The 27827-nt window shown below is 42.5% G+C and overlaps 1 protein-coding gene across 16 annotated transcripts in view; it reads left to right on the forward strand.

Annotated features, from left to right (window-relative positions):
- The window catches only part of Ank2 (ankyrin 2), a 557097-nt gene that overhangs the window by 248512 nt on the left and 280758 nt on the right, over positions 1 to 27827 (forward strand). For 8 of the 16 annotated variants that reach the window (XM_040751861.1, XM_040751863.1, XM_040751871.1 and 5 more), the window contains exon 1: positions 23164 to 23347. The exons of 2 other annotated variants lie outside the window; for them this stretch is intronic. In XM_040751861.1, coding sequence (XP_040607795.1) covers positions 23264 to 23347 — 84 coding nt within the window. In that variant the 5' untranslated portion in view covers positions 23164 to 23263. Of the gene's footprint in view, positions 1 to 23153; positions 23348 to 27827 lie in introns of those variants that run through there. 6 more of the 16 variants (XM_040751855.1, XM_040751854.1, XM_040751864.1 and 3 more) reach the window with 3 other exon arrangements.

The following is a 27827-nucleotide window of genomic DNA, read 5'->3' on the forward strand; positions in this document are numbered from 1 at the left end:
GTAGCTGTCATACTGATGTTTCCTGTGCTGCTTGCCTTGATTTACCTTAATCACAAGAAGAACTAGTGTTTGACTGCTACTCTAATCACGTTATTTTTCCCTTCTATTTCTTTTCGTTTTCCCAGCAAGACCACAAAGTGACTGCCTCCAGCCACTGTCCCATCCCTCACCTTCCGGTGTAGACTGTATGAATCCTCATAGGACAAAGGGCTTCACAGTGGACTTGGGGGCTCTCCATGAACACTCATTTGTTTTGTCTTTTTTATTTGTTTGTTTTGGACAGAGCCTCGTGTAACACAGGTTAGCCTAACACTTTCTATGTGGCTAAAGATGCCGTTGAACTTCTGATCCTCCTGCCTTCATCTCCAGACTGAGCAAATTCCAGGTGATGTAGCATCACACCCTTCATCTCCTTGAGTATGCTTACCTACCATTTCACATTTCCTCTTTGATAAACCCATCTCCGCTATATTTGTTCATTTTATCCAAACAACTGAATTTTCTTTTTGTGCCTTATGCATATATTCTTCTATTCAAAACCTTGCTGAAGATTAGTCTCTGTGATGTTTTCCAATGCTTCTCTTCAATCATGTCTTCAGTCTTTCAAAATGAATGCAACTATGTCCTATGCAGCGGTAATTAGCTTTGTACATTATGTTCCTTGGCTTCTTGTGAATAGTTGATGAGTACCTTTGGTTTTCTCTGTGAAAGTTGTAATTATAAATTGCTAAGGAGATCCATGGGCGGGAGAGAAGGGTCCCATCCTCAGATCAGTTACTGTTCAGTGGAAAAGCAGTATTTAGCCAGCCATGGCTTGTCTGTTATTGCAGTAACTGGGAGAGAGAGAGACACACACAGGGGAATTGTGATTTAGAAGCCAGTCTGGCCACATAGTGAATTCTGGGCCAATCTGGAGTACATAGAAAGCCTCCACCCAAATCAAATTGCAACCCCCCAACAAAAAAGAAAAGGAAGTAAAGAAAAACAGCAGCTTTTGAAACAGGTGGAGTTGTAGAGGTATGGATGCTAATGCGGGGGCACAGGTGGCCTTCTTGATAGCTAGGTGACTTTAAAGAGGAGACACGATGTATAGACCAGCTACTGTAGATTAGTATTCACATGTGTTAGTTTTCTAGTATTTTAGTAAACTTTAAAACAAATATTCAGTTCAAGTAAATGAGCGATGCTCCCTGGGAATTAGAAGACTCTCTTGGGTTCTTCATTAGTTTGAACTTGCATATTTGATCAAGTTCCTCTACTTCCTACCTCTGTTGTAAGAAAACCCACCAGACTGAATGCCAGGATGAATGGCCACTGGCATCAGGGACCTGACATGGAGGCAAACATCCTATCTAAAGAGGCTGCTGTAATTCTGCTGTACACTGTAGCTTCCTATTGCCCGGTCTGGGTTTGCAGAAGTAAATAGTTAAACATTTGAAATAAAGTCTCATTTTTAATGTAAATTTTAGCAGAACCAAAACAAGTGTGTGAGGCAGATTATATGTCATGAAGCCACACAGTCAAGCTATATCCAACCCAAGGACCCCCCATGACATAAATCCTGGTGAACAGACCAGTTAAAGACCCTTAATGCATTGGGGAGCTCTGGTTTTAAGTTCCCTGATAGCAGGAGCTGTGTCTAAATTTTCCTGCTGTTAGTGACCAATCATTGTGACTGTAGATTATCAACTGACAATCAGCGTTTTGATTGGGTTGACTTACGTGGGATGTTTTGAGCTACAAAGATGGTTTCAGTGGATAGAAAGTAACGGTAAATTTGAGGATCGCCACTTATAAGAGGCTCAAGTGCTAAATTGTGAAAAGAGCAAATCTGGCTAGTAATGATTTAGCTGCATGCAAAGAAATTAGGCTGAAACAGCTATGGAGGGCAGGCTTCTGTCTGGAAATGTGGGGTGGTGAGGAACCAGGAAGAAGAGGCTATTCCGAAGCTGGGCCATGCTGAGTGGCTTTCTGAAGGGAAGAAGGGCATGTGTTAGTTCAGGGAAGAGGCAGTTTGATTTAGTTGAGTGTCGGCTATTGGAAACCTTGGACGGGGTGGCATTTTTGTCATTGTCGGCGTGGAGCCAGACTGGAGAAGAAGAGTTAGAGGTGAGAAAGTGGAGGTCTCCGAGGCACGCTGCTTTTCCAAGGCACAGGAAGACAAGGCAAGGTTGAGATCTGAGGAAGCCTTCTGTGTCAGGGAGGGTAAGGGCTGGTGTGCTGGGTATGGGGAGCCTCTGTGCTTGCTTGAAGTTGGGTAATGACGCCATATCCTCATGGTCACTGCTTCCTTGGAAAGTAAGTGATTCTTTTCTTCTGACTTGAGTATCTGGTGACATGTGAACCTTTTCTGTGGTTGGAATAGCTAAAGCACAGAATTTCTTGGGAACTTCTATGTAAGGTAATTAATAAAGTTATGAGTTTCTATCTATAGGTGCTTGGAAGTTCAGTGCCTCAGCGGTTACAGGAAAATATGATGTCTGTATTTGAAAGTCACTCTAGTTTGAAACAGTTTCCCAGGTCCATGGGATTTCCTTAAATGTGGTTTATGATTCAAATAACAATACTGCAGGTTTGGTCTGTGCCCATGGAACAGTGTGTTTTTCACGGATTGTGGAGTTTTCCCTGACTGTACAGAACCTGATCCTTATCTGCTTGCATGCAGCCCTTCTACTTAACTCAGTGACTGTCCCTTTCTTGGGGCTACCATTACCACAGCTGAATGACAGGTCCCTGCCCCTGAGACTCCCGCATTACATCAGGTTATCCAGAGCTAAAGAAGAGCTCATTTCCCCAGGGGTCAGACAGCTGTTTTCTTTCATCTCTATTGAATGCTATGAAAGGTTTCAACTCTTAAGAACTTAAAAATTCCTTTAAGTCTGCAGTCTGAGGAAAACAACAATGAGCTGCCTGTTGAGATGTGCAGACAATATGAATAGAAGTCTTTTTGTTGAAATTTCCTTAAAAATACAGAAACATACATCTCACAGGGGAAGAAGGTTAGTGGGCTCACTTGGAAATGGTGACGTGGATGAAATAACTGATATCTTTGTTTGCCATACACTATCATATTGTCATATGTTGTGTCCAAATTTTATTGCTATTAAACATAACAACACTATGAAGCTGTATGATGTGTATTCCCTGACTTGTCCATTGCTTATTTCAGTAGTTCTTCTCCACTGGCAATATTTTAATAGGCGACTATGCTCACTCAACATGCACTTATGTAGTCTTTACTATGGATATTCTGCCGTCTTGTTAGTGGCTAACAATTTTCTTAGATCTAGCAGGGTACAATGCAGCCCGGCAATTGCAATAAACTGTGATTAAGGTCATGCTTGAGGTATACAGAATATTCTGATAATATGTAAATTACCATCCTAACAGGACAGAGTTATACTCTCTCTCTCTCTCTCTCTCTCTCTCTCTCACACACACACACACACCCTGCAAACATACTCATACTAAAAAGGAGAAGAAAGCATAGAGGTTTGAAAATTTTGGGTAGGTAAAGCTGAAAAAAATGTGAGTTGGAAAGTGGCAAGTATAACTGTTTTTAAATGCAGAAAGATATTTCTTAATGAGATGGGCTTGACCTTTTCTATACAGACAAAGGCAAAGTGGTTTTTTTTTTGTGGACTTCAAGTGTGAGAAATATTAGAAGAACCAAGGACAATAATAGAAAGCTGGGTGGAGACACTCTTAGTTTCTCCTTATGACCTGAGAGATTCATTTGCTTGAAAAATACTTAGTTGTTGGCTGTGTGACTACAATTCAAAACTGTTCAAAAAGGCTTTGAAATTTAATTTGCAGTAAATGCAAACAGGAGCTATATGACATTATTGTTTATGAGACTTCGGTAAGAGATGCAGTAGAAGGAATTAATTTTATAGTTAGTTCATTAAATGACTCAAAGTTTCTCTGAAGCTCCTCTCTTTTGGAGATATTTGTCTTTTTCTGACTTCAGATCATCTTGCCTTGGGGGAGAGATGATGCCTTGGGGACTGTCACAGAATAATGGGCAGATGGGCTGATTTCTTGCCTATTGGTTAGCTGGGATGATTTGACTTTAAACTTCATCCTAAGGGACAGCAGATACTTACATTGAGGCTTACTTGGTCACGAAAATGTAATTAAAAATAAAGATATTATTTCATCTTCCACTCTCCCATACTATTTCCGCTTTAAATTCTGGTTACATTTGATGACAGTATTATCCCTGATGAAACCTTAAGGAGATGGGGGTCTGTTCCTTTGTTCTTTTGTTATCAGGACCGGACAGATGTAACTGCAGCTGCAGCTTTGAGCAGGAGGCAGCTAGGGGAAACCTCTCATTACAGGAGCGTAGGGGAAATCCCACTGGAGCAACCCTGTGCTCGCACTTAGTAAATGTGAAACACAGGATGAATAAGCAGTGGGTCTTAGCAGCAAATTCAGGGCTCTGCAAGCTGCATACCCTTTTGTGTGCTTGTCTCTTTCCTTCCTTTTCTTCTCTAAGAGAAAATATTTGTCTTTTTTTTCAAGATAAGCCAAGTGTGTGTTGAGGTAGTTACAAAGACATGTAGGGAGCAGGTCTCAAGTTGTAGTTAATATTTCTAAGACGTCCCGAAACCAAAGCATCCTGGAATCTGTAGCAGAGATGTCAGTGCTGACCACCATGGATGAAAGCGTTGGAAGGACTCCATTGAATAGTTCTGCCTAGCGCACTCCAGCTACGCACACTGTGTGAATCATGTCAATTTTTTAGTGAGAAAACGGGTTAAATGTTTTGAAGTACTTCCTTTTAGGCATTTTGAATTGTTTCTACATGTAGAAAAGGTATTGCTAGATAGATTTGGTCTAGCCATGAGGACAAGGTGTATGAAAAATCAAGGGTATGGGTTAAATACAAAACACTCAACGCTGTGTACTAGAGTGGAAAATGTGGGTGTAGTCCCCGGCTACTCACTTAGGCTTACACTGCTTAGTTCTCTGCAGGACGAGAGCCAAAGATGACTTCTTACAGAGGGAGAGAGAGAGAGAGAGAGAGAGAGAGAGAGAGAGAGAGAGAGAGAGAGAGAGAGAGAGAGAGAGAGAGAGAGAGAGAGAGAGAACAAGATCACCGCCATGATGACTTCTCACAGAGGGCTATGGTGTGAGAGAGAGAGAGAGAGCAATTGATGACGTCTCACAGAGGGCTATAGTGTGTGTGAGAGAGAGAGCCACAGATGACTTCTTACAGAGGGTTATGGAGAGAGAGAGAGAGAGAGAGAGAGAGAGAGAGAGAGAGAGAGAGAGAGAGAGAGAGAGAGAGCTAGAGCACCATGGATGCATGGAGGACTTCTCAAAGAGGGCTATGGTGAGAGAGAGAGAGAGCAATGGATGCCTTCTCACAGAGGGCTATGGTGAGAGTTAAGGTCAATAGTCTCAATAAAGATGTTCTGTGAATGTCAAGTGTCAACCTAATGCAGTACCAGTTTGCTTCCTCATTGGGAAATTGAATTCTGGTTTTCCCAGTGGGGTGGTTTAAAGTGGATTCCAGAGTAATGAAATATCAATCCTCATTGTCTCTTGAGTCCTTTTGTATAGTCCTCATTCTCACTTTTATTCACTTAAGTGTTAGTCTGAAGGAATTCCATGCCCACAGTGTAGACTCTTAGATTTCCCAGTGCAGTGCTAATGGTATTGGGCTCTGGAATCAGTCTGTAGAGTATTTGTGTAAACCCAAAAATTTTCAGCTAGGCTGTAACATGTCTAGGAACTATTGCTCAACAATAGCTCCCTTTATTTTGCAAGGTCAGTATTACCAATGGAAGATTTAAAATTCTTTTAGGGAAAAGGGAAATACCTTTCTCAAATGAGTCTTATTTGTTTTATGTTCTAAACAAATGGCTCACTGTGTTCTTCAGCTGGTGTGGCATTCTCAGAACTAAATTTCATATAGACAGTTGTCTCCTGAAAATATATGTTAGTATCTTTTTTAAAAAAAATTCTTGAGGTTCATCAGAGGACTTGAAATTTGGAGGTCTGCTTGACATTTGGTATGCTATAAAATAACTTCTAGTCACATGGACAGCATAGGGATGTTCCCAGGATCACAATGTGGCTCAGTGGATAAGAGCTCAGACTGCTCTTGCGAAAGATCTGAGTTCAGTTCCCAGTGTCCTTGTCAGATGTTTCACACACCTATGTAACTCCAGTTCTGAGGGAGTTAATGCCTCTGGTCTCTGTGAGCAGCCCCACAAGTTCCCCCCCCACAAAATGTAAGACAAATTTTTGTTTGTTTATTTTGACTTTTCAGGATAGAACTTCTTTGTGTAAGAGCCCTGGCTGTCCTGGAACTCACTATGTAGACCAGGTTGGCCTTGACCTCACAGAGACCTATCTTTCTGCTTCTACCTCTCAAGTGGTGGGATTAAAGGCATATGACACCACAACTCAGCTTTTTAAGACAAATCATTTAAAAAACAGATCTTGTTGAACAGGGACTCAAGGAATGCCATGAAGCCTTTAGTGTTACAGGATTTCATCCAACCCTGGATTGTGTGAGGAAGTACGTGCTGTGCATGGCTGAGCATATGCTGGGGCAAGAACCTTGGAAATCACAGGTAGAGTTTAAAGTGTTTCTTTTTAGAAAGAAAGCACTAAGATTGGGCAAAGTTATTTGGCCATGGTCATGGATTAAGTTAGTGGTCCACTCAGGAAAGGCATTGTTGCGTGCTTTTATGGAGAAAATCCTGCGCTCAGGAGCTCTAGTGGCATAACAAGAAAAAGGAACTCTCCACGGTGTAGAACTTACAACAAAGTTCCTCCTTTACCCACCAAATGCCAACTGTGTTATTAGCACGTGCCTCGTCGTGGTTTTGAAGAGGTGAGTGTTCTCTCTCTCATAATAATGGCTGACAGTTTGAGAAAGACGCTTTTGTGTTCAGCTTCAAGCTCCTTCCATTAGGACTCCTTGTGAACATTGTGAAGAATCTCATCCTGCAATGAAACTGGGAATGCTGAAAATCTAATTGATGGATGTCTTGTTCTTAGAGGGTGGTTTCTCAGAGAGTTGAGAGAATCTTTCATCACCTGTTTGTTACTAGCTTAATATTGACAGCCACCAGCTGTCATCAGCCTGATTGTCTCTTCTGTCTTGTCTCGCCACTGCTCCAGGGATGCATGGGGTTCTGAGTGACAGGAAGAGCGTCATCACCACCACCCTTGACAGTGCTCCTTGGATTGCTGGATGAACCTGCAGTGTCTGCTGGGACTGTGGTTCCAGCAAATGGATCTGGAGCAGTCCTCTTCTCTTTTTGTTCTCTTCACTTAATTTTCATGTGACTGTAGCTATGCCAAACTAGCTAACAGAATGGAATGAGCAGTTTGCTGGGGACAACTAAAAAAAAATAAGAGGGAAAGTGCTCCAACTCAAATAAATAGAAGACTTGGCTTCTGTGTCAGAATAGAAAAACCCTGAGTGTGGGTTAAATTTGAGGAAGATGATTATGGGAAAAGACAGAGGAAAACTAGGCAAAAGCTTCTTAAGTCTTAAATATTCCTTAGACCAACCAAGACGAGGAATCTGCTGCTGTTTGCACCTCTTAAAGGTTTAACTAGATGGATTTTCCCAATCAAACAAATAATTCTGATTTGTCTGCAATCTATTCAACTGGTCAACACATTATATGCCATTTGGCCAGAATTGTTAGTGAGAAAATATTGACGATAAAGGACTAGTCAATTAAAAGGAGCTTCCCAGCGATGGTTTTAACTTTCACAGGGTAGAGTGAACGTAGGAATGGAAATTTCTCAATGAGAAGAGAGAATCTCCTTCTATAAGTCCTTGAATTGCATTGGATCTTAATTAACTTTGTATCTCTAGGATGCAGGACAGAACCTGGCTCTTAGCACTTCACGATGGTGTTTGCTGAAGGCATATTGACCGGTTTCTGAGCACATGTAGAAAATGAGAGTATTACTTGATTCATTTTGCCCAGTGATATCCTTCTCTTCTTTAGCCCAGTTCTGCAGTAAGATGGCATATTAGAGAAGTTGTTTTGGCATGTCCTCTGGATTATGAAATTCATGTTCTTACATAAATATTTAAAATGTTAGCAACATATCTAAGAACCATGTGGAGAGCCGGGCGGTGGTGGCGCACGCCTTTAATCCCAGCACTCGGGAGGCAGAGGAAGGCGGATCTCTGTGAGTTTGAGGCCGGGCTGGACCGATAGCCTCCAAAACAATACAGAGAAACCCTGTCTTGTAAAAACCACAAAAAAAAAAAGAGAGAACCATGTGGAGAGATACAAAGATTTTTTTGTGGACTATCCAAGAACTAATGTCAGATATCTCACAGACTAAACATTTCAAGCTTTCAGAACTCATTCTTCGTTCTAAGTTAGGCTGACATCTACTAGAAAAAAAAGAAAACCAGACTTTCCTACCAGTGTAGATGCTGTAAGTTAGTGGAGGGGGAAACAAAACCAAAACAAGCAACAATAACAAAAAACAGCAGTAGCTTTAACTCAAAATAGTAAAGACAGTAATCAGAGTTAGGGTGTAGCTCAGGGGTGGAATGCTTTCATGGCATACAGGAAGTCATTGGTTTGATCTTTATTATTATTATTATTTTACACACTAATCCAAGTTCCTTCTTCTTTCCTTCCTTCCACTCCCCCCACCAGCTCCCCACCCCTCCCATGGGGAGTCATCAGTCTGTCACATCATTTGGGGCAGGACCAAGGCCAAGTCTCTCTCCTCCCCCATCCAGGCTGAGCAAGGTACCCCTCCATAGGGAATGGGCCCCAAAAAGCCAGTTTGTGCATTAGTGATAAATCCTGGTTCCATAAACTGCCCAGGCCCCCCAACTGTCATCCACATCCAGGGGCCTAGTTAGGTTTTATGCAGGTTCCCCAGCTGCCAGTCTAGAGTCAGTGAACTCCCACTTGCTCAGATCAGCTGTTTCTGTGGGTTCCCCAGCATGGTCCTGACCCCTTTGCTCATATTATCCCTCTTCTCTCTCTACAACTGGACTCCCGAAGTTTGGCCTACTGCTTAGCTGTGGATCTCTGCATCTGCCTATAATTTTGTGAAGATCTCCTTATGACTGAAGAAAACAAAACTGCTTATCAATGCTGCAGATTTTCGTTAGTGTCTTCCAGGAAAATGAGTTGTCCTGGATTATTCTGCAAGGGAGGAAAAGGCGGATGCATACTAAGTAGCTACTGACTTGTGTGATCAACACAGACAGGAATTGGAGGAATGAGGGGCTTAGGAAAAGGCATTTACTAAAGTTTGTCATTGTAGAAAATTCCACCTGAGGGTTAGTGGGCAAGAGCACCTGCCGCGAACACTACATGCCCTAAGTTTGATTCCTCAGATACACAGCGGGAGAAGAGAAGTGACTCTCCAAAGCTGTCCTTTGACCTCCACATAGTCTCTGCCACATGTTCCGTGCCCAGGAATAGTAAATACAGTTAGACACCAAAAATGAAAAATATTCACTTGATACTCCCAAAGAATCAAGTCAGTTGTAAAACCCGAGGAGGGTACATTGTAGGGAGAGAGAAAAAACAAAAAACAAAAAACAGAATAGGAATTTTTATCTTTGGCCTACCAAATTAGTATGTGACACTTCTCCTAGAAGCTCTTGTGTCTTTTTTTTCTCTCTTAACAAAAATGTAGTCATGCACTGTATTTTGATTTATACCGTCTTCCCATCTTCCCTTGGAGACAGCTTTGAGTAGAATGCATGGACGCATAGACGCTTTTGAGCACTTGCTGCAGGCATTTGAAATTTATTCTGAGAATAGCAGGGACTCAAACGTGGGTTCCTGAGGAGCAAACGCACAGCTTTCCATAGAGGAGCACAGAACTTAAAGGCACAGCTTGCTGGGTCTAGTGGTTTGAATCTAGAGGAAAGAGATGGAGTAGCAGAGAGGAGAAGGAATCCATCAGATGTGTGTCTAAGGCCCAGCAAGCTGTGCCTAGTGGTTTGAATCTAGAGGAAAGAGATGGAGTAGCAGAGAGGAGAAGGAATCCATCAGATGTGTGTCTAAGGCAGAAAAAAAGGCTGTCTCCCTGGATGTGAGCCGTAGGAATGAGATAGAGGGAGGAGTGGTCAAATCAAACCTCGCTGCTATTTCTGTCCACACTGATTAACCCCACAGCATCTGTTCAGCTGACAAATTCATTTCCTAGGTCTAAACTACCGTCAGCATCACTGTGTTGCTTCACTATTTAGCTTTATTTGGTGACCTTGAGGAGATTGAAATTCTTCCGTGTCCTATGTCTTCCAACACTGGTTTTCCGGTGGAAGAAACTTCAGGAAATTAAGAGCAATGGCAGCCCTATTAGGTTCTGGCTGATAGTAGAGAACTGGTCTTTTAGTCACTTTAATCTCTTTGTGAGTCACATTTTCTCCTACTTTGCAATATAGTTTCATAGATTTAGGGACATTTTAGCAGGAGCAAAAAAAAAAAAAAAAAAAAAAAGGTAGAAAATGACCAACCTGGCAGCAGAAACCAGTATTTCTTGTTCATCTGTAGCTGGACCTAAGTTGGTCTTGGTAGTTTTGAAAATGGACCATTATTTTCCCCTCACAATATGTAAAAAATATTTTATTTACTTTACTAATGTGTATATGTATGTGTGAATACCTGCTTGCCTGTATGTGCTTCAATGTGTGCACGTGTCCATGACTGCCAGAGGGTATTGGATCCTTGGGCTGTGACAGAGGGTATTGGATCCCTTGGGCTGTGAGCTGTTTGATATGGGTGCTGAGAACCAAACCTGGGTCCTCTGCAAGAGCAACACGTGCTCTTAACCACTGAGCCATTCTCGGCTCTATTTTATTTTATTTTTTATTTTTACAGTTACATGGCATGCAGAATGTGAAGGGAAATCATAGTTTCCTCTTAGCTACAGAAAAGTACAAAGGACAGTTTAGCGTGTTACTGTAGAAATGTGGAGAAACCTGCAGTCTTTGAAATGTTCCATTAAGGAGAGAATTTTTTGAGGGGAGGGTTATGCTTTTGTGGGGAGAGCTGAACAAATTTCTGTTCACTCCACATAGAGGTCCAGCAAAAGATTAAAGAAATAAGCCTTCCCAAGTATAGTTTGCTGAGCTACTGAGATTACTGGGGTTGCCTGCAGGCACATAGGGAAGAGGCTAAACACTAGAACATACGTGACTCCAAGGCAGCCCCATCATGAAATGGCCCACACCAACATGGCTGGCAACTCAGAAAAGCTGCATCTTAGAGTTCCCTGATCAGCTTTCTGACAGCTCCACCCATGACAGTTCTTTCTCATTTGCTACTTACATACCTGGAGAAAGGGCCTCCTGAGCTTCAAAAACCTCATGAACTTCCTGAGTCTTGTGAATTTCTCTCTGCTTCCCATTTGTCAATCCAAAGGAAACATCTATGATGGTCCCTATTCTAATTGCCTTTCCACCACACCACCCACAGAGTCACCCTGTTTCTTCACCCCTTGAACTTGAGTGCACCATTTGACCAATAACACATAGCAGAGCCTTTAATGACATGGCAGTTTCCATTGTCTACCTCTTGGAAGCCAGCTGCCATGGAGGAATGCAACTGCCTTGGGATCACTAAACAGAGAGATGCTCAGGCCATCTGGAGAAGCTCCAAGGAACACATTGACATGTAGGGAAGAGCAAAGAGTATTGGGGAGCCAGAGAGTTAACAAGGATCCACTATAGAGGTGGGTCCAGCATGCATAACATGAATCAGAATGAACCAGACAGCAGATCCTGACTGAGTCCCTGACCCACAAATGAAAGCACTGATAAGGCCAGGAAGGTTATGAAATAGTTTGGGACAGTAGTGGATACATGGATTAGCATCCAGTTTGGACTGATAGGAGGTAGAAGTTAGATAGTAAACTAACTTTTCTTTTTGAACAAATCTTAAAGGGGAGGGAGAGTAGTGGCTCATCCTTAGTGTTGGTCCTTCGAATGAGCCCCCATCTAGTCTCATAGGGAGTAGCATTATTTGAAAGGATTAGGAGGTGTGGCCTTGTTGGAGTAGGTGTGCCCTTATTAGAGGAAGTCACTGGGGGTGGGATTTGAGGTTTCAGAAGCTCAAGCCGGGCCCAGTAGCCTACTCTCTCTTCCTGCTGCCTGTGGGTCAGGATGTAGTATGCTCAGCTCCTTCTCCAACACCATGCCTGACTGTGTGCTGCCATGTCCTCCCCCCCATGATTATAATGTATTAAACCTCTGAACCTATAAGTCAGTCCCAATGAAATGTTTTCCTTCATAAGAGTTGCTGTGGTCACAGTGTCTCTTCACAGCAACAGAAACACTCACTAAGGCAGTTAGTTTTTTATTCAGAGTGGTAAAACTGTAAAATGAATTCTCTTTACTACCCATTGTGTTTTTTTTTCAAACTTTTTGCTTAAAGACCGAAGCTGTAATGTTTCCCATGGATTCTCCAGTATTCTTCCTGGGAAAGGGTAATAATGTAATAACATTAGCCTATCTCTGTATTAATTCTCTTTTGCCTCTTTTACTCTGATCACATGTCATAAATCTCTTACCTTATCTTTCAGCGTTTTGCAGCTCTATGGGTGGAAGTTATCCTATTAGCTCTTTGTTTCTGTTTTCTTATTTTTAATTTTTATTTTGCATTTATCTATCTATCTATCATCTATTTATGTTTGAGAAAGGGATTCTTGTAGTTCAGGCTGGCCTACAACTCACTGTGTAGATGAGCATAATCTTCAATGTTTGATACTTCTGTCTCAGCTTTTGGAGGGCTGGGATTACAGGTGGGCATAATCATGCATACTCAGAATCAATTTGTGTATGCTAGGCAAGCATGCTTCCAACTGAGCTACATCCCTAGCCTTATACTCTATATTTCTAAAGTTCAAAATAATAGCTTGTTGGCCTTTTGCTTAAAAGTGAATGTAAGACTTAAACATTTCTACCTGGGGCTTAGTGATTTATATAACTTTTCTTCTCACCCTGGGAACATATGAGCATTTGAAGGGCCTATGTGTTCCCTGCAGTTGAAGAACCCAAAGTTCACTTTAATAGAATGACACCTCCTAGAAGACATGGACACTGGATTCAGAATGAGAAAGCTTGTAACGTGTAACCTTGAATAGATAACCTAACCTCATGGATTCTAGTTTACTGTATGTTGAAAATGAGGTGGGTATTGGATCTGATGGTCTCCTTTCCTTTTTATGTCATGATGGCTTGTGTTCTCACACATCTTTTAAAATATGATTTATATTTATATAGGAATCAAATGTGGAGACTATGAGTTATTTGTATGCTCGGTTTTAATCAAAGGACACAGTTACTCTCTTTTATAGGTTAGAAGAAAAAGGTTTTCATCATATAGTGAAACTCGTTTGCGGTTACAAATATTTACAGGGATAGTGAAGTCGCCCTGGAATAATGTCTGTCAAGGGCACAACCTGCTTCAGTGTCCCACTCCTTAGCAGCTACAGGGGAACCCAATTAGAACATCTATTTTCAAGAACTCGTATCACCAGAGACTGAAGATACAGTGGAGCAGCAAGCAGGTAACAGTATGTCCTAAAAAACTGACCTAGCCAGGAAAATGCACACAGAGAGCTCATCCACATTCTGCTATTCTGTGAAAGTCTACATTTGATCTAAAATATTGTGGCTAATGTTTACATAAAAGGAGACTAGTACTGATTTCAGTAATTATGGATTTGGAGGTGAGGCAAAAGGTTCAGATTATACAGCCTGGGCTCCAAAGGCTTTCTTTTTAGCTTAAAAAGGTCAAATTTGAAGCCAAATAAATACCTGTTTGGTAAATCTTAAGTCTGACCAGAATAACATGAAAACAAGCTTCTAACTGCCTGCTGTTGACACTGCTTTAATGCCATCTTTCTGGGTTTGGTGACTCACAGCTGTCCTCCCAGAACTGGATACACTGTGGTTAGGAAGATCAAAGGTTTGAGGGCAGCCTCAGTTTCTTAGTGAGACTCTGTCTAGAAAAACAACAACAAAAAATCCACTCAGTGAACCAATTTCTGAGCTTGCTCCCATCAGGATAGGACATACTCTGTAAGTGTATCAGAAGCAACGATTTATGTTCCTTTGTCTAAGGGAAGCGCCTTCGCTGTACTCACTTAAGTAAGAATTAAGGGTTTCTTGATCTCAAATAACCATAGATAAAGTTTGACTCAGGCTTTTTAACGTTTATCCATAAGAAGATTCCCACAGTCAGGTTCCCTAGGCTGTAGCATGAATCTTGGATTTTTTTTCTATTTCTCACTGGTTTTGGTATCTAGGGAGTATCAAATGTTTCTGAATCCTGTTCTCTCCTTTCCTGAATGAAATGGATTTCAAAGATATCCACTTGAAGGCTCCTCTCGCCTGTCCCTGCTGCTTCTCACTTCTTTCTGAACTGTGACTATGACACCTTTAATGGTGACAGACTAATGAATGCCCCTATCCACTCCATGGCATCATCTTTCCCAGGACACTGTATAGACTCGGACACAGCTTTTCACACCCTTCTGCTCAGCTCTCACCCAGTAGCTTCCTGTACGGAACACTCTTCTGAAAGTTGCATCCGTGCAGACAATTAAAGCGTTACATGCATGCTGCTTTTCTGGCTGTTTTAGTCGCTTTCCTTGTTCCTGTGAACAAATACCTGTTAAGAGGTAACTTAAGGGAGAAAACAGTTTATTGTGGTTCCAGGTTCAAAGGTCACCATGTTAGGGAGGGCATGGTAGTAGAAGCAGCCACAGGCTGACATTATAACTTCCTCACATCTGGGGATCAAAAATCAGAGCATAATTCTGGGCCAGGGGTAAACTTTAAGGCCCACTCTCTCTTTTGAGTCTGTGTTTCTTAAAGTTCCTCATCTTTCCAATCTCCACAAGCTACCAGGGCCGCATTGACACATGGCTCACAAGTTGTACACTCTAAGGTATCACGTAGTGTGTGTTAGTTTGATGCTGTCAAAAAGAAATGTCACAGACAGGATAATTTGTTCATCATAGTCCTGAAAGATGGGCATCAGTGGCTCTGGAGTCTTGATGCAGCCATGCTTCCTGATTGGTTTCTCACTGAATCCGACAACTAAACAAGAGTGAAAGTGGCCCTCCCCTGTGAGTTCTTAAAAGGCCACTAAGCTCATGAGGGCTCCACCTTCAGGCCTGTTCTGCAGTAATTTATGTGCTGACTTGATGTTGAAGAGTATCCAGGTAGTTTGCAGAAGGGATTAACATCTAACCCAGTAGTTGGGAAAAGACCTCTCTCGCTAGTGACTGAAGTCATCATCTGATCAAGGTTGCATCCAATCTGTCAGAATCCGGATGGAATAAAAAAACGCATGGAGGGTAGGATCTCTCTTTTCACTTGGGACTTTTGCCTCTTTCTCCTCCATCTTCTCAGTATTCCAGGTTCTCTCTGATGCCTTCAACCTTGGACTAAACCACTAACTTGCTTGGTTCTCCAGCTTGTAGGAGATGTTTCTTGTGGGACATCTTGGCCTCCATAAGTAAGCTGATTCCCACATTAAATCTTTTTCCATTTTAAGAAATTCTATTGGCTTTTACCTCTTTTTAGAACCCTCACTAATATGCATCTCCAAAGGCCCCAGATCCCACCACACTTAGGATTTCAATGTTTGAAGTTTGAAGATCACCAACATTCAGGCAGAAGAGAAAACTGCATGGGCCAGGCGTGGTGGCACAGAGAACTACACGTGAAGGTGACAGTTGATTCATAGTCACACATGGTGATGTCTTAAGGCCTAGGATTCCGTTGTTAGAGGGCGCACACCCACATTGCACATCCGAGAAGGTCACTCTTCCCAACTCTCATCTCGAACGTCGTTCTTCGTGCAGATATGTCAAAGCTTTTGATTCAGACATTCTCCATTTCTAAGGCGCTTCCTCTCAGCTTTCCCATTTTGCTCAGTCTGGGTTGGGTACCCCTGTTTTGTGCTTCTACACGTTACAAAGAGAGCCACTCACAGTTCTCTGATGATTCTTGTGTTTAGAATAGGAGTTCTTCTGGGGAAATTTGGCTTAATTCATGCCAAGGTCCCAACATGTGGATGTCAGCATTTGATATCCTTCACACAGTGACCAGTAACTGTAGAATAAATAATAAGCGAGGGATGTAAAGGGCAGGCACAGGTGAGAGGCAGGAAAAGCTCAAAGGAGAGAGAGGAACCATTATTTCACATTGGTGTTGATAGTGAAACTACTAAGAACCAGTGAAGCACGGGAGCTCTCCTGCCTGGTCCAGGAGCCTAGCGTTAGATGTAATACTGTCCAGAGTCTTCAGATCATCTCTCAAAGAGGAACAGTGCACAACAGCATGAAGTGAGAGCAGCAGGCAATTCAGGAAAAAACCCTGGACATGGGCAGCCCTGGGAGATGGAAGGGCTACAAACACAGAGCCTTTGTTGTGGTGAATTTTGAGAAGTTTCCCTTTGTTTCTACTTTTCATTTTGTTTCTCCTTTGGAAGAAACAAAACAAAAAAAACCCATGAAATCAAAATACCTTAAAGTGCTTCAAAAAGACATGCTTTGTTTCCCCTTTGGACAAAACAAAAACAAAAAAAACAAAACAAGCAAACAAACAAAAACATAAAATCAAAAAATTTGAGAGTGCCTCAAAAAAGGCATGCTTTGTTTACAAGACAGGTAAAATTAGTGGCTTCTCTTATGGGAAAATACTGGAGAGAAGCAAGCTAAGGAGCAAAGAGTTCACAGGTTGAGCGGGGAGGATGCCATGCTTGAGGATAGCTATAGCTGTGGCCACAGGGATGATGGGCAGTTGCTCATATTGTCCACCAGTCAAGAATCTGAAAGAGATGACTGTGGTGTTTATCCCGTGTCTTCTTTTTACCTAGTTCAGGATTCTACAGCACAGATGGTGCCACTCACATTTAGGGTGAGTCTACCTCATGGAATGTGTTCTATAGGTTAATTCTAAATCATGTCAGGGGCTTGGGGTGTGGATTAGTGATTGAGTGTTTGCTCTGCAAGCGTGAGGACCTGAGTTCAAATCCCCAGCACCTGGGGCATATAGGACCATGTGTGCCTGTCACCTCAGTGCTGAGGGGCAAATCCTGAGCTTTCACTGTTCAGCCAGGCTAGCCTAAGTGATGAGCCTCCAGTTCAGTGAGAGGTCCCTTCTCAAGACAATAAGGCAGAAATAGAGGAAGATACACAACACATTTCTCTGGCCTTTGCATACTCACATGTGGCCACCTCAGTATTCTCACACTGAGACATTGTACACATACCCATATTCTCCCCCCTTTCAGACAGACAGACACACACACCCATCAAACTGACAATCAAGTTAAACCATTGCAGGCAAGCATTCTAAGTTTGTATTCTTTGTAGGTCAGGAGGAGGTCAAAAATGATTGGCTCAGGGCCTTCCAGCATCAGGAAAAAATGCGAAGAACATGTCCATGAAAAGGACCAGGAGGGAGTTCCAGGACAGCCTCCAAAGCCACAGGGAAACCCTGTCTCGAAAAACCAAAAAAAAAAAAAAAAAAAAAAAAAAAGAAAAGGACCAGGAGGAAAAGGACAATAGACAGGAGTTGACCTGAGAACATGATGGCATAAACCTATGAGGCACACCTTCCTCATAGCTTTTATAAGTGCTATTCCTCTCTGTCTCTGCTGACCTCCCCCCTTCAATTCCTCACCTAATCAGACCAGTGCCTTCAGTCCAGGAAATAAGGTCCATTTCTCACGGCTCAGAACTTTGATGTACTGAGAATATCACTCATGTAACATTCTAAAGTGAACAGATACGGTTGGCCACCACTGACTAGATGCTGTGAAAGCAGTATCACAATTTCCGTGACTAACACACTGGAGAAATAGTTTTCCATGCCCTGTGATATTAGTAGAAGAAAGAGAATTGGCTCCACACACTAACAGAGATCTGTCTGGGCCTTTTGCAGTCTGTGGTTCTTCTACGTCATGGGTGAGATCTTCCTCTGCGCTCAGCCAGCATACGTGTAACGAGAGCAGAACATCATTATGGGTGGACTATGCTAGTAAGCCCTGAAGGTGACACACAAGTCTACGCATATCATACAGGGTAGAATTAAGTCTCATAACCGTAACCAACCTCACGGAAATGGGAGACTGTGGTTGCAGTTCTTTGTAGGGTGGCCATAGCAAAACATCCTTGTCCGGCACAGAATAGTAAAACATTATAACTACTATCTTCACAGTTATGAAAACTGTAGTCCAAAGTCAAGGAGGCACCCAGAAGGGGTGGGGGATAAGGATGTAGCTTAGTTGCTAGAGCGCTTGCCTAGCATGTACAAAGCTCTGAGTTTGATCCCCAGTACAAGACAAAGTTGGGTGTGGTGGCCCATATTGATAATCCTAGCACTTAAGAGGTAGAGGCAAGAGGACCAGCAGGTAGTTCAAATTACTGTTTTCTTCCAAATAGAATTTGAGGCATTTCTGAGCTGCATGAGACCTTGGTGGGGGTGTGGGACAGTAGTCAGGTCATGTCCCTTCTGAAGCTCCAAAGGATGCCTCTCCACCTCCCCCTGAGCTCCAGTGGCTGCTGGCATTTCTTGGCATTCTTTCCTTGCAGCGGAGTCACTCCAGTTTCTGTCTCTGTCCTCACATGCCTCCTTACGCATATGTCTCTGTGCAGTTCTCTCTTGGCACAGGACATGACCATTGCAGGTTAGGGCTTACTCTAAACCATCACAACCTCATCTAAGAGTGGCTGGATCTGTGCAGACCCAGCTTCCAAGTGCAGCCACATCCACACGAATGAAGATGGACAGCTTCATTCATAGCAGTGGTGTACCTGCATGCACCTCCAGAAGAAAAAATGGACCGGGGAATTCCTGTTCAATTTCTGCCAAGTTGTTAAGGTTTGCAGCCTTGGGGGCAAAGCATTTTGAGAATTTTACAGAACTGAACCTTTTAAACATTGCTTCTAGGGAAATGCATTTGTAACATCAGACAGCTCTGACTCATGGATGAACTTTGGAAGGTGATCTGTCTCTAAGGTATAATTGCTTATTCTCCAAAGAACTTTACTCCACTCACATAGTCTTATGGTTTAAAAAAAAGTTTGAGTTAGATTTTTAAAATACTGTTAGCTCTAATGGTTTAATAAATTAGAGCAGGCATATGAAAATTAATATAACCACCTATAAATCTCTATGCCTTTAAAGTACGTGGCATAAAACCAATCAAGACCCCCCCCCACTTTTCTCTATGTGGGTTGCTGACATGTGACTGTTTCTGCTCTTGGCATTTTCCGTCTTAGTCTTTGGCTGTCTTACTTCATTGTGTAAAGAGGCTCATTTTCACTGAAAGTAGTCATGATTTAGTAAAATAATAGTGGATTTCAACCAGAGGAACGAAATCTCTAGATTGTATTAACTTTGTTACCTTGGGCAAATCAGCCAAACTGGTTTTCTTATTCATATTGGAATTAAAATGAATTTTCTCCCTTTGTGGTTATGAGAGGCTCATTAAAAACACTAAATACTTATTGTGTGCATGGCTGTGGATGCTTGGGTGCAGTAAAGGAAGAGTAGAGAGTTCTGGGCTCATGGGGCTTCCATCCCTAAAGAAAACAAGGAATTTGTGTATTACAAACTGTGTTGCAGATTTAAGGTGTTATCACCATTGCTATCCTGAATCCAACAGTCCCAATTTTAAAATATACTTAAGAATTTTATTTGAAAAAATTTACAGCTTCTAGATAACATGAACATAAAAGAAAAGGAAAAATCTAAGATTTGAAAACATATGCCCTGCTGTAAACTGAAACTCTTGGTAAATATTGAAAATGTCCTTCCCCAAGTCCGCTTTCCTTTCTTCCTTCCTTCCTCCCTCCCTCCCTCCCTCCCTCCCTCCCTCCCTCCCTCCCTCCCTCCCTCCCTCCCTCCCTCCCTTTCTTCCTTCCTTCTTTGCTTTCTTCCTTCTTTCCTTCCTTCCTCCCTGCCTGCCTGCCTGCCTGCCTCCCCCACCCTTTCCTCTTGTAACTCAGACTTGTCTTGAACTCACTGTTTGGCCTTTAATTCCTGATCCTTCTGCCTCCACCTCCCAACTGCCGTGATTTCAGGACTATACCCCATACTCCCAGTTTCATTCTTCCAGGCACACCTTACTCTATAGCCCAGGCTGGCCTTGATATTGGATTGATCTTTATGCTTCAGCCTTCCACCCACTGGTACTACAAGCATGTACCACCATGTGTGGCTCATTATTGAATTTATTGCTTTATTGTATTTAAAAACAGTCCCTTGGCCTGTACCAGATACTGCACACTGTGTCAGGTTCACATGGCATGTCCAAGTATATATAAATGCTGCCTTCAAGGAGTTTAGAGTCTGTCTGGACTACATGCTCACTATACATTGTTAGGATAGAAACGAAAATTTCTGGATGAGAGGCACATATTGAAAACTCCAGCAGGTGAAAGAACAACTACTCACTTGACATTTGGACATCCTCTTCTGGGTGAAATATTTATTATAGGTTAAAGATATTTACCTCTATTGGGAGCTGGCATTGTATTATCGAAAAACAAGTATGTTTAAGATGTTCTATTTGTCTATTATTTCTATAACAATACTGTTATGCATTGGATTTCTGTGTTGTCTCCAAAATTCATGTTGAAACATCTTCTCCATATGGTGGTCTTGGGGGAGGAAATTCTTCAGCAGGTGACTGGATCTCAAGGACAGAGCTGTGAATGGGATTGGGGAACCATTCAAAAGGGTACTAGGTGGGCCTTCTCCTTTGCCCCTCTGCTCCTTCCATCATGCATCCATAGCAAATGTCATTTAGGTACTGTCTTGGAAGGAGATACTGGACCCGCTCCAGGCCAAACGTGGGTGCCACGATCTTGGATTTCCTAGTCTCTAGAACTGTAAGGTATATATTTGTATTATTTATGAATTATCTAGTCTCAGACATTTAATACCAGAAAAGGATTAGAGCAAACACTGGCATTTTTTTCTGATTATCTAAGGTAGAAGACCGAACCTGTGTATTTAAAATTGCTCAGTGCCTATATGGAAGGCACTGTTACAAGAGGCTGGTCAAACTCTATTAGAAGTTACCAGTTCATAAACTACTCTAATAAGCAGTGCGTTTGTTTCCAGTTTATATAGATATGAACTCTATTGATTAAAAAGCTGATTCTGATTTCTAAGAATGAAGACTAGTCATAATGTGTCTCTGGTAGGTCTAGCTACTATAGTAGTCTTTCTTCTTTTTCTGAGGACCTCTCCATGGCTGTTCTTGGCTGTAACATTTTCCTTTCAGAGAGTTGCTTGGCTTGATCCCTTCATTCAGATTTCCGGGGATGGTGCCCAGGTACCTTATATAAAGCAACATGGGTCTCTCATCACTCTCTGTCCTACTTTCTCCACATAGCACTTACAATTAGTGTTTTGTTTCTCAACTAATTTCCCTGTTAGAATACGAGCAGTCTAGTAACAAACGTGTTTTCCGTTTTGATCACTCCTATGTCCCTGGGGGACCAGATGGAGTCTCCCTGGTTCTTAGTTTTTGCCACATGGTAGACATTCAATACCTATTTATTGAGTCACAGTTCAGGTATCTAAGTCGAGGTTGCTCCCAAGAAAAGTCAAGTAAGGGAATTCCCCCAGAGAAGAGGAGGGAATAAGGACAGATGAAACAAAGGATGGTAGACCCACAGGAGACATTGTGGAAATTTTGGTGTGGACTCTGAAAACAGTAGAAGTGACTTCTGGAAGGTTCTTAAAGATATTCTTAAAGAGTTTTGTATCAGAACAAAGGAAGCTCAGAGCGTTTGCCCAGTCTGTGGGACCCTGGTGTCGCTGTGGCATAGTATTTGTGAGATGGATTTGCAGGAACAGAAGAAGCAAGGGAGGGAGGGTAGCAAGATGTGGCTAACTCTATGTGGGATGTGGCAAGCATCTCGGGACAGTGAGGCAGAATGAAGAGCAGTGAGAAAAGAATATGAATTTTTGGTTGAGGTGTTTGTGGGCAGGAGACTTCATTTCCACGTAAGAAACCAGCCGTTTCTGAGTTGAAAACATCACTTTCGCAGCAATAATGGGATTCCTAAGGGGCTTTCAGTCTTCACAGCCTACTTCCGTACATTATCTCCCTGTTTTAATTCTCACTGGTTTTACACTTAAGTGTTCTGCACGATATGCTGTGAGTTTTCTAGGAATAAGAATGAGTAGTTAGCATATGTGCTTGTACAAAATATATCTGGCTCTGCTTGCACCCCGCAGCTTAACATTAAATATAGACATAATCACCTTGATCCAATAGATGAAATTAGGATTCATGTTATACAAGCAAATGACATAGTCCTACCATGAATGGTTCTAGAAAAAACAGATAGAAAGGTCCCTGAGATTAGAGCTTACGTTTTATTCACCAGTCAGGAGAACTGTGCTCAGAAAATCTAATAGGTATGAAATGTTTTACCTCCATGACATGTTGTCTGTCTTACATATTTAACAGACCTTTATTAATTGCTGTTAAGGAAGGCTCCCTCCCTCCCTCCCTCTTTCCCTCCTTCCCTCCCTCCCTGACCTTTATCTCTGGGCTGTCGGGTGGTAAATGGGTTCAGCAGTGGTGTTACAGGTGCAGGCAGAGCTTGCCTTGCCAGGAGGCCCAGGAGGGAGTGGTCAGGTTGCTAATGGCTGTTGAAGCTATTTGCAAACCATAAGATAGAAACCGTCCTCAAGCAGAGTTTTAAAGACATAGCCTTGAATCAAGTGATTAGCATAGTAAAAAAATGTAACTTTCTTATAATTACTTTAGGATATTAATAGCCTCTGCATCCTCATCTGGGCCGGCTACAATGCACCTCTTCGGGTCCAGACAAGCAAGTGTCATCATTTCCTCTGTGTGCTTTGTGTCTGTCCCACTGAAGTACCCGGAGGAAGAAAATGAAGTGCAGGTTTTATGCGTAGCAGGCACCAATCCTGTAATGGGTGTGTCGAAAGGCAAGCAGCAGGGTTCCCCAAATTGCTCCTGTCCTGGGCATTCTTTTTTCACAGCATTCTTTATTGTAGCCTGTCCCCCTGACGGTAATTGGTTGAATCCGATTTAACAATGCAGTCAGATAAACAGTTGTGGCAGCTGCTACCATGGCAACGTCACCGTCCTCGCCCTCCTAGAGCGCGCCCCTTCCCCACCCCTCCTCCTGCTCTCGCCAGCCTCCTGCAAGTGCTTGCTCGCCAGTGGTCTGTTCCCGCGGCTTGGGTTGATGGCACAGCTATTTTCTTTCCAAACTGTTCAAAATGATGAACGAAGATGCAGCTCAGAAAAGCGACAGTGGCGAGAAGTTCAACGGGAGTAGTCAGAGAAGAAAAAGACCCAAGAAGGTGCATTGGAGGCTCCAGAACGTCTGTACATAAGTGTGTGTGTGTGTGTGTGTGTGTGTGTGTGTGTGTGTGTGTGTGTGTGTGCGTGCGCGCATGCCACTGCAAGGCTGGGGAAGTCGTGGGGGCTTAGGAGTAACTAACTCTAGACAGTAGGAGTGCCGAGCCTCGCTTGGGGGAAGAGGCAGGTGCAATAGTCTGCTTTCTGGGGATTGGGAATGAAGCCTAGGGTTCATTATGAACCCTGATTGGAGCACGGACAAGTGAGCACCGATAAGGTGTGTTCGGCAGGTTACTGAGGCTTGCCATCTCCTATGTATGCTTTGGGTGTTTGCTGGCTACAAGTCGTTTATTATTATTATTATTATTATTATTATTATTATTATTATTATTATTATTTTCTTTGAGCGACTGAGTTTAAGAGTCAGGACGTATAGCAAGGTGGCTTTGGAAGCACAGGGCAGATTTTTGGGCCAGCGGTCTCGGCTCTTGAGATGGCTAGACAGGGAATGCTTTTTTGGTCCCACCCTTGGTGTGTTCCTTTGGAGAAAAGGCTGGTGAACGGAGCAGTAGCATTCCCGGACATGCTGTTTCTTTGCTTTCTCAAACCTTCTGCAGTCTTCTCTGACATTAGCGTGATCGCTCTTTCAAAGGTTAAGATAAACAGCTAAAGATATTATGGGCTGGGGGGAGGGGCTGGGCACACAAAGCAGTGTGTAGGATTTCTTAATCTCATACATCCCCGCATCCTTGATTTTCATGGAAATGACACCAGTTTTGTGGGGGGGGGGCGTTGCAAACTAGGCAGCCCCACCCAAAGCCCGCACTTCTTTACTGCCCATCTCCTGCTGTACTGTTGCCTCCTAGGGCTCTTGAGCCCCACCTCTAAAAGAGATGCCTCCCAGATCAGTCCTAAGATCGCTTCATGTCCTGGAGCACAGATATGGGCGGGGTATCCCATCTGATTCCCACAGAAATGTTTTTTACTGCTTTGATGTCTTTAGATTTTTAAAGAGCAGATTACAGAAATAATAGTTCTAGATAAATGATTATTTCTTATTTCTCTCCTGATGGATTTGCATGGTGTTTCAAAACTATGGCTCTGTGGTATAATGAATGTCTCCTAGCAAACGTCTAAATAATTGGAAATGTCTGATATTGAAAAGACACAGCCAACAAGAGAGTGGTGCATTTGTTGTATGGTGTCATGTAGTCATGTAATTCCTTAGAAACGAGCGTGCCCACACAGGACAGTTTTTAATAATAGCGTGAACACAGTGATGTCTGATAAAAGGCAAATGGTTGTGGGGAAGATGTGAGGTCAGAAGCTTAAGTACCTGAGAATTCTGAATTTCCCATCACTGCAGGTGTTTTCATAGAGTATTAGCTGATTGAGGTGGGGGGTACGGAGCTGCTGTAACTCACACTATCATTTGAAGATTCCCCTAGTTTTTCTCCAAAGCCCCTGTGCTGCACAGTAAGCAGCATCCTAGGGATTGCTAAGAGGGTGGGAAATGCATCTTAAGGAAATTTTATAGCTCTCCAAGAGGATAGTAAATCCACAGGACTGAAGCCATCTCAAAGTGTTACAGGACACGGAGGCACTAAAACCCTCCGTATAACAAGTACAACATTTGCTGTTTTTTTTTTTTTAGGTTTCATTTTTCTCAGTAGATTTTCTTTTTTCCAGCTAAAATACAGCAATTAGTGGCAAGTTTTGAAAATGTATGTGTGTGCATGCACTTGAACACTGAATTATTGAGTGTCGAAAGCCATTTCACTTAAAAAGGATTGCTCTTAGAAACATATTTATTACACGGTGGAGAGGATGTGCACACACACCCTCAATGTATCTAGTCTGCTGAAGGCAGGTGTGAATCTCAGTGCCTCCTTTTACATTTGGAGCACACATCAGTGCTCATCCGTGAAAACAGGATACTTGTACATGAGCATGAGCATCTTGTGAGGATTCAAAATAACAGACACAAAACTGTCTGGACACTATGCAATGTATAGTTGACAAAATGTTGTGTTACTATTGTTTGCTTAATGGGTGCTTATTGGAGTAACCCTTTCAGAAAGGAAGTCTGCTAAGCTTCTAAAAGAAGTGAGATGACAGAATGCTATTAATGATGAAAGGCCAGCATCCCTCAAAATACTGAAAGTTGTATACTCTAATATGAAATTATTTAAAAAAGTAATTGAGATGCACGATGGAGCTGATTATTGTTTCATATTATTTTGCACAGCAGGTAACTTAAGTTTCTCCTGCTGTCTTTCCTTCCTTCCTCCCTTCCCCTCTTCTTTCTCTCTCTTTCTTTAAATCTATTTGGCATGTGTGTTCATGTACGTGTGTGTAGGCACACAAGTGAGCATATAGAACTCAGAGAAGAACCGGTGGTGTTCCTAGGAAGGTCATCTACTTCTTTTAGAGAATATCTCATTGGCCTGGTGCTTCCTAATGATGCTAGACTGACAAGTAATCTCCAGGGCTACTCTTGTCTCTCACCCCACCCCCAGCACTGGGATGACAAGTGCACACACACAATTGTAAAAATCTGTAATGTTTTGACCTGGGGACTGAATTCAGGTCTGTACGTTTACAAGACAGCACTTTATTGACTGAGCCATGCCCACCTCCCCAGTCCTGCCTTGCTTCCTGTGGCATTTGGGCCTTGTGTGTTCTAGGTAAGCTCTCTACCACTGGATAGCATCCTTTAATTTTTTTTCCTGAGTAAAATCTAGACCGTTGAATGTTCTTTGGTTAGGAAATAATGATCAGTCGATAAGCATCTGGGAATGACATACAAACTGAGAAAAGCAAGAGCTGAAGTGAAGGCCATGGCAAGCCCTCCAGTCCAGCAGAGGTTCTGTGTGTGGCTTTCTGAGTATCTAGGATTATTGGCCACCAGCTTGCCTTGGCCCAGGTGAAGGTTCCTCTGCTCATCATGCTCCTTGAAAACATTCCTCTGCTCCAGTAAATGAAGAGCAAATGGGCCATAGCCTCATCTCTATGCATCACGAAAGCAGTTCTGAGGGAAAAGGACCTGGGTCTTTGGCCACAAGGGCCTGTTGAAAAACAGGCTCAAAGAAGAGTTTGTTTATAGCAGAATTTTGGTGAGTACCTTAATGGCAGCAATTTCTTCAGGGACTTTCTTGTTGAGCTTCAGTAATTGAGCTTATTAGTCTCCTCCACTCCCTGACCATGAGGAATTGGCTGGTGGTTGATCTGTTGTGTTTTTGACCTACTACTGTGAGCAGGAAAAAATACAACACAGAGACAGTGGACCATTGCACTGAGAGGTACCCTGGGGATCATAGGATATGCATTAACCTTGATGACAGCATTTGCCGTGGTAAGGGGTTCCCAGTGAGTAGGAGCTCATTCTCTAGATGAAATACTGTAGAAAACAGGTAGGTACAGTTAAGCGTTGCTAGAGCCATGATTGGCAAAGACATTTCTCTTGTTTATCAAAAGTGTTTGGTATTTTGTGGCTTGGGTTGTGTCTGTGCTTTGTCTGCATTTGGACATGATAAGGGTGAGGTGCTGTTTCTGTCTTGCTCCACTCTGTCCCCACAGTGACCTTGGGAGATGTTGATGCTCCTGGAATTGCCCTTGTTCAATAGGACATCAAGGACAGCTGCTGAGGTTAGTGACTCCCATTCTGTCTCTCAAGCTTCAACTCAAAGATACTTCTGCCAGTAATGCTGCTAATATCTCAAAGGATGGTTTCCTTAAAACACAGTTACTTCACACAAAATCAGTACTAACCACGGTGAAGAATTGGGGTTGATATTCCAGGGTGATATGGGGAGGACGGGCAAGTGGCTTTGCCAGTTTGGGACCAGATTCTGAGTAAAAAATGGAACATTGGAAGCTATGGAAATGAGGAATATAGGGAGGGGTTGAGCCTAGTTAAATCCAAGGTGACTCCACAGAAACTTCTTATCCCACATATTATCTGGGCTGATTATATTAAAGCAACCTGGAAGCATGTTGTCATTCAGCTCAGCATGCTTTTCAACGTTATGCCAACAAGATGGCAGTGACTTGGCCCCAGAAGAGGCTGAAGGAGCCTTAGATAATTTACATGAGTGAAAATGGAAATGGCCAAGCATCAGTCACATGTAACAGTCACTTTAAGCACTTTAAGACCTCTAGGCTTGGCGAGTTGTTCCAAGACAAGTCAACACAGAAGTGGCTTCATAACTACTTTTGTCATTTGGTAACATGTCTGAATGCAGACAAAAATAAAATGGAAGTGTGGTTGTTTTTAACAGGACGGTAGGATAAAATAGCTTTGTAGGATACCTTAATTCATTTAAGGTGCTTTGACACAGGTTGTTGGATTATTCATAAACATTGTGGCTTTTTCATTATGTTTGTGTTTTAAGTAATTTTTAACATTTGTTTACTTTTCTGTGTTGGGATAGAGTCACACATGCCACAGGGCACACGTGGAGGTCATTGTGGGAGTCAGTT

The sequence above is a fragment of the Mesocricetus auratus genome, unplaced genomic scaffold (assembly GCF_017639785.1).
Source record: "Mesocricetus auratus isolate SY011 unplaced genomic scaffold, BCM_Maur_2.0 Super-Scaffold_100009, whole genome shotgun sequence".
NCBI classification, from domain to species: domain Eukaryota; kingdom Metazoa; phylum Chordata; class Mammalia; order Rodentia; family Cricetidae; genus Mesocricetus; species Mesocricetus auratus.